Source organism: Brachyhypopomus gauderio, chromosome 17, assembly GCF_052324685.1.
Source record: "Brachyhypopomus gauderio isolate BG-103 chromosome 17, BGAUD_0.2, whole genome shotgun sequence".
NCBI lineage: Eukaryota > Metazoa > Chordata > Actinopteri > Gymnotiformes > Hypopomidae > Brachyhypopomus > Brachyhypopomus gauderio.
In genome coordinates, this window is record NC_135227.1 from 21,498,187 (window position 1) to 21,505,686 (window position 7,500).

At 45.3% G+C, this 7,500-nt stretch overlaps 1 protein-coding gene across 2 annotated transcripts in view; it reads left to right on the top strand.

Moving 5' to 3' along the window:
- Positions 1-7,500, top strand: part of cnksr1 (connector enhancer of kinase suppressor of Ras 1) — a 39,802-nt gene that overhangs the window by 28,345 nt on the left and 3,957 nt on the right. Inside the window, exons 11-16 of one of the 2 annotated variants that reach the window (XM_076978173.1) lie at positions 1,533-1,639; positions 3,074-3,216; positions 3,531-3,564; positions 3,781-3,956; positions 5,219-5,292; positions 6,596-6,667. In XM_076978173.1, coding sequence (XP_076834288.1) covers positions 1,533-1,639; positions 3,074-3,216; positions 3,531-3,564; positions 3,781-3,956; positions 5,219-5,292; positions 6,596-6,667 — 606 coding nt within the window. The remainder of the gene's footprint in view (positions 1-1,532; positions 1,640-3,073; positions 3,217-3,530; positions 3,565-3,780; positions 3,957-5,218; positions 5,293-6,595; positions 6,668-7,500) is intronic. The other variant, XM_076978174.1, reaches the window with a different exon arrangement.

The following is a 7,500-nucleotide window of genomic DNA, read 5'->3' on the forward strand; positions in this document are numbered from 1 at the left end:
CTGTATAATAGTGTGTGCGTGTATAATAGTGTGTGCGTGTATAATAGTGAGAGCGTGTATAATAGTGAGTGCTGTATAATAGTGTGTGCGTGTATAATAGTGTGTGCGTGTATAATAGTGAGAGCGTGTATAATAGTGAGTGGGTGTATAATAGTGAGTGCTGTATAATAGTGTGTGCGTGTATAATAGTGAGTGCTGTACAATAGTGAGTGCGTGTATAATAGTGTGTGCGTGTATAATAGTGAGTGCTGTATAATAGTGTGTGCGTGTATAATAGTGTGTGCGTGTATAATAGCGTGTGCGTGTATAATAGTGAGTGCGTGTATAATAGTGTGTGCGTGTGTAATAGTGTGTGCGTGTATAATAGTGTGTGCGTGTATAATAGTGAGTGCTGTATAATAGTGTGTGCGTGTATAATAGTGAGTGCTGTATAATAGTGTGTGCGTGTATAATAGTGAGAGCGTGTATAATAGTGAGTGGGTGTATAATAGTGAGTGCTGTATAATAGTGTGTGCGTGTATAATAGTGAGTGCTGTACAATAGTGAGTGCGTGTATAATAGTGTGTGCGTGTATAATAGTGAGTGCTGTATAATAGTGTGTGCGTGTATAATAGTGTGTGCGTTTATAATAGTGAGTGTGTGTATAATAGTGAGTGCTGTATAATAGTGAGTGCGTGTATAATAGTGTGTGCGTGTATAATAGTGAGTGCGTATATAATAGTGTGTGTGTGTATAATAGTGAGTGCTGTATAATAGTGAGTGCGTGTATAATAGTGCTGTATAATAGTGAGTGCTGTATAATAGTGAGTGCGTGTATAATAGTCAGTGCTGTATAATAGTCAGTGCTGTAGTAGCAAGCAGGCTGGATTACAGCATGAGATTTAATGAGATGGCAAACAAACCCACTCAGATATCTGCTCACGCCAGTTAGTCTTCCTTTAGCTATCCCAGAAGCCTCTGTGTTTGTGTTCATTGTCTGTCCCAGAAGGCTATGGGGCGGTTTCATTCTCTAGAGGTAAACAGAGCTGCTAAGCTCCACACCGTGTTGACTTTGTTTTGGCGTTGGGTGGGAATTAGTGCACATGTGTTTCCTCACACTTTCTACTGAGAAAGTAAAGAAGAGCTTAGTGGACAAGAGACCCAGAGAGATGCACGTGTGACGTGTGGATGGAGGTGCAGGTGGGGGGTTCTGGTAGGCTCAAACGCTGGAAGATGTTCTGATGATTACACGTTAGAAGGAAGGGAAGCTTCTTGAGGGAATGCTTAGAGTTGCTTAGCAACAGTAATTCATATGTTAATGGAAACAACTGAAATATTAATGTGTATTTGCATGTGTGTGTGTACATAAATACTGTCTTGTTAATGCATTTGTGTGTGCGTGCATGCGTGTGTGCGCGCGTGTGTGTGTGTGTGTGTGTGTGTGTGTGTGTGTGTGTGTGTGTGTGTGTGTGTGTGTGTGTGTGTGTGTGTGTGTGTGTGTGCGTGCGTGCGTGCGCACCTGCATGTGTTTGGTGTGGGTGTGTATGGTTCAGGGCGGCGGTGTTGACACCTGAGGGTCAGGAGTTGTCAGAGCGGTTTAGTGATTGCAGCTTTGATGGGAATCAGAGCTTCACCACAAACACTGAGAAGCAGAGAGCAGGTGAGGATCAAACCCATGTGGAGATGTACAGACACACAGATGAGAAGCTTTAGATTCGACACTACCGTCACTACAGCTCTACAGTCACTGTAGCTCCGCAGTCACTAGTCACTGTGGATCTACAGTCACTACAGTCACAGTAGTCATTACAGATCTACAGTCACTACAGCTTTGTAGTCATTACAGTCACAGCAGTAAGGAGTGAGATTACTGTCTTTAATATGAGAGCGTAAAGATGAGGTTAAATCAAGCAAGTCAGACACACTGAGCAAAATTAAGAAAACTGTGTAACAGTGAGAGCAGAGAAGCAAGAATTTGTTCGGTTAAGTGCAAGAATTTAATGAATTGAATTGAAGTGCAAGAATTAAGAAGCAAGAATTTGTTCGGTTAAGTGTGCTCGTTTCTCACAGCACGGCGAGTGCTTCACTGTTTTCAGCACGTTTCAATTTTTTTTTAGGTATTAATGACCTCAAAAAAATCTAAATTCCAAAATTAATTGAATGAACATTTCTTGGAATCCATAGCTCCTACCTGGATGAAAGAAAACACTGCATGAATCTACATCTAGCTAGTTACGTATATAGCAATACCTACAGTGAAGCCGGATCCTAAACTTTGTTGTGGATGTTTTGCTCATTTCTGCTACGTTTCAGGTACCACACCCATTAGAGCTAGATTAAGTAGTTACCTTAAGTAGCTACTAGCTAGCTAATGTTATAGCTAGCAGACTCCACTTTATCAAAATGAAATTGTGCTGATATATTGTTTCTCTTAGACTCAGATTTTTATTGCACAATTGCGGTTGACAAAATGCTTATTGGCCGTAAGACATATTGGAGGTTGCGTTCAATTACACGCATGCGTAGTTCAAATCGGGTTTCCGGTTCAAACCGGGTATTGACACACCTCACTGGCGATTGCAATCAATGGTTCAGGTAATCGTCTACCCAGCCTTGATCTGTGATGTAATCATCAAGCGAGCAGAAATTTTAGAAGCGAGAAAAAAACAGAAACGCGCTGAAAACTGAAGCCGAACAAATTCTTGTTTCTCTGTTCTCGCTGTTACTGCTGTTACTGCTTTCGCTCAGTTTTCTTGATTTTGCTCAGTGTGTCTGACTTGCTTGATTTAATCTTATCTTTACACTCTCATATTAAAGACAGTAATCTCACTCCTTACTGCAGCTCAAGTGGATGGTTGTAAGACATTGTAATGACAAATTTCACCTATAATCTAAATGATTAATTATTAAAGTTGCCACACACACAAACACACACACACACTAAGTCATGTGTGTGTGTTTGTGTGACTTTGTGTGCATTTGTGTGTGTGTGTGTGTGTGTGTGTGTGTTGTGTGGGCATAAACATGAACTATCTGAGGTTATAATGATTCGTGCAGTTACAAGAACTGACCCCGCCTCTTTGTGTCCATGTAGGGTCGGAGGCGGGGTTAGAGGGCAGTGCCCTGGGCCGAGAGACATCCACCGTGCGGAGAAGCCCCTCCCCCCTCAGTGTGGACTCCAACCGCACCAGGGTGGGCTCCTGCCCCGAGATGGGGGGCAGTGGGGTGAGATCAAGTGTATGAACATTCACATACACACACACACACACTCCCTCACACACAAGTACACACACACATACGGTCTTACACCCTGCGATGAGTTAAATAATAAATGCACACACAAAAGCATGTACACACCACATTTATGCATACATGAGTACATATAAATCAGCATGTACACACACACACACACACACACACACACACACACACACACACACACACACACACACACACCAATGTGTCAATCAGGAAAGCTATACTGAATATAATTACCTAACTTTCTGGATATTTAAATCAGTGTTTTCACTGCTCTCTTTCGCCCCCTATAGGAGGAGAAGGAGAATGTGAAGGGCTCCACCAAAGGTATAACGGCTGTAACCCTGAGTAACGAAAAACTACAAACATTTAAAATCACATTAATGTTTACACATGGAACACTGTCATTCTCTTAAATGGAGTCGTAGCTGATTTTGTGGGGCTTATAATGAATAAACTGCAGTGGCGGGTTTCACTGAGCTGTGGATTATACTCAGCAGTGTCCTCTGACCTCTGACCCCTGACATCTGAGCCTCTCCACAGGCACACGGACGGTCCTGAGCCGCAGGCGGGTGTCTTGTCGGGAGCTGGGCCGCCCAGACTGTGATGGCTGGCTCTGGAAGAAGAGGAAGGAGGCGGGAGTCTTCGTCACTCAGAAGTGGCAGCGCTTCTGGTTCGTCCTGAAGGGGGTCACCATCTACTGGTACACCAGCCAACAGGTCAGTACTCAGTACCATCTACTGGTACACCAGCCAACAGGTCAGTACTCAGTACCATTTACTGGTACACCAGCCAACAGGTCAGTACTCAGTACCATCTACTGGTACACCAGCCAACAGGTCAGTACTCAGTACCATCTACTGGTACACCAGCCAACAGATCAGTACTCAGTACCATCTACTGGTACACCAGCCAACAGGTCAGTACTCAGTACCATCTACTGGTACACCAGCCAACAGGTCAGTACTCAGTACCATTTACTGGTACACCAGCCAACAGGTCAGTACTCAGTACCATCTACTGGTACACCAGCCAACAGGTCAGTACTCAGTACCATCTACTGGTACACCAGCCAACAGGTCAGTACTCAGTACCATTTACTGGTACACCAGCCAACAGGTCAGTACTCAGTACCATTTACTGGTACACCAGCCAACAGGTCAGTACTCAGTACCATCTACTGGTACACCAGCCAACAGGTCAGTACTCAGTACCATCTACTGGTACACCAGCCAACAGGTCAGTACTCAGTACCATTTACTGGTACACCAGCCAACAGGTCAGTACTCAGTACCATCTACTGGTACACCAGCCAACAGGTCAGTACTCAGTACCATCTACTGGTACACCAGCCAACAGGTCAGTACTCAGTACCATTTACTGGTACACCAGCCAACAGGTCAGTACTCAGTACCATTTACTGGTACACCAGCCAACAGGTCAGTACTCAGTACCATCTACTGGTACACCAGCCAACAGGTCAGTACTCAGTACCATCTACTGGTACACCAGCCAACAGGTCAGTACTCAGTACCATTTACTGGTACACCAGCCAACAGGTCAGTACTCAGTACCATCTACTGGTACACCAGCCAACAGGTCAGTACTCAGTACCATCTACTGGTACACCAGCCAACAGGTCAGTACTCAGTACCATCTACTGGTACACCAGCCAACAGGTCAGTACTCAGTACCATTTACTGGTACACCAGCCAATAGGTCAGTACTCAGTACCATCTACTGGTATACCAACCAACAGGTCAGTACTCAGTACCATCTACTGGTACACCAGCCAACACACACACACACACAGAAACACACAGACAGACACAGAAACACACAGACACAGAAACACACACACCCATACACAGAAACACAGACACAGAAACACAGACACACACATACAGAAACACACACACTGCAACACAGACACAGCAACACAGACACACGTTTGAAGAAGCGTAATCACTTTCATTCACAGGAGGAGAAAGCAGTTGGATTAGTCAAGATCGGAAGCTACAGCATCGAAAGTGCAGGGGAACACAAGAGGAAGTAGTACGTTCACACACACACACACACACACACACACACACACACACACACACACACACACACACACACACACTTACACTGTTCACAAACTTTTTTTTTTTCGGAAACAAATATTTTATTCAGATTTCAATAACCAAGATTGTGCCTACTACTGTAATACTCACTCAGTGCTCAGAAAACACTGACTGCCCCCTGCTGGTCATATATCATGATAACATGCTATTGCCACATAGGGTAGATGATTTTAATGCTTTGTTGTCTATAATATCTGAGGGAATGTGTTTGAGAGGATGAGGGGATGAGAGGATGAGGGGATGAGGATGAGGGGATGAGGATGAAGGGATGAGGGTGAAGGGATGAGGGTGAAGATGAGGGGATGAGGATGAAGGGGATGAGGATGAAGGGATGAGGGGATGAGGATGAAGGGATGAGGGTGAGGATGAGGGGATGAGGATGAGGGGATGAGGATGAAGGGATGAGGGGATGAGGATGAAGGGATGAGGGTGAGGATGAAGGGATGAGGGTGAGGATGAGGGGATGAGGGTGAAGGGATGAGGGTGAGGATGAGGGGATGAGGGTGAGGATGAGGGGATGAGGATGAGGGGATGATTGTGAGGATGAGGGGATGAGGATGAAGGGATGAGGGTGAAGGGATGAGGGTGAGGATGAGGGGATGAGGATGAAGGGGATGAGGATGAAGGGATGAGGGGATGAGGATGAAGGGATGAGGATGAGGGGATGAGGATGAAGGGATGAGGGGATGAGGATGAAGGGATGAGGGTGAGGATGAGGGGATGAGGATGAGGGGATGAGGATGAGGGGATGAGGATGAAGGGATGAGGGTGAGGATGAGGGGATGAGGGTGAAGGGATGAGGGTGAGGATGAGGGGATGAGGGTGAGGATGAGGGGATGAGGATGAGGGGATGATTGTGAGGATGAGGGGATGAGGATGAGGGGATGAGGATGAAGGGGATGAGGGGATGAAGGGGATGAGGATGAGGGGATGATTGTGAGGATGAGGGGATGAGGATGAAGGGATGAGGGGATGAGGATGAAGGGATGAGGGGATGAGGATGAAAGGATGAGGGGATGAGGATGAAGGGATGAGGGGATGAGGATGAAGGGATGAGGGTGAGGATGAGGGGATGAGGGTGAAGGGATGAGGGTGAGGATGAGGGGATGAGGATGAGGGGATGCGGTCCAGCGACCACAAATGTCTGGAGAGGAACAATAAGAATAAATCTGTCTATCTCTCTCTTTCTCTCTTTTCCTCTCTCGCTCTTCTCTCCTCATCTTTCTTACCAGTGTCTTCAAAATGTCTCACCCACGTTTCCAGAATTTCTTCTTTGCTGCGGAAAACGTTACAGACATGAGCAAGTGAGTGTGACACATGAACCAAATCAACTGTGCAACAGCCTGATCCATGTCCTGCCCCAGAACACGCCCCCTGACACGCCCCTGACACGCCCCCTGACACGCCCTCACAGCCATCCTCAATGACGGAGTCTTTGACCCTTTTTCATAAATCCATTTTTACCTTTAAACTGAACTGACCGCCACAAAAAGCACTGAAATAATTTTTGGTGGGTAATATATGCTGGGAAAAGTGACGACTTAATACAGATGTTTATATAATATATTCCATATTACTAGTTAATTCATTAGTTTGGTAAATATAATCACATTTAGTAGTTACTCTTTCTTTATAAAACTTTTTCTAGTATTTCCAGTCCAAATGTTACCAGTTCTACAGATTTAGTCCATGTCAGTGTCCTAACTGCACTGGGTCATGATGAAGGAGACTGGGCGTGGCTACCATCATCATCATCATCATCCCCACACGTCTGTTAGTGAGACGCTGTGTTCTGGAGATGTTTACGGTGTCTAATGTCCTGCTGCTACTATGAACGGCATTATGAGAACATGGAACTTTTGTTCAGGAGGTGAAAACTGCAGCTGCCAAGTTTAGTCTGTGTGGTTGTGAACAGATGATCAGCACAGCAGTGACATGGCAGTGGATGGGGTTTGAGTTTGGGTTTGAGTTGGGGTTTGAGTTAGGGTTTAAATTGGGGTTTGAGTTTGGGTTTGAGTTGGGGTTTAAATTGGGGTTTGAGTTTGGATTTAAATTGGGGTTTGAGTTTGGGTTTGAGTTGGGGTTTGGGGTTGGGGTTTGAGTTTGGGTTTGAGTTGGGGTTTGAGTTTGGGGTTTG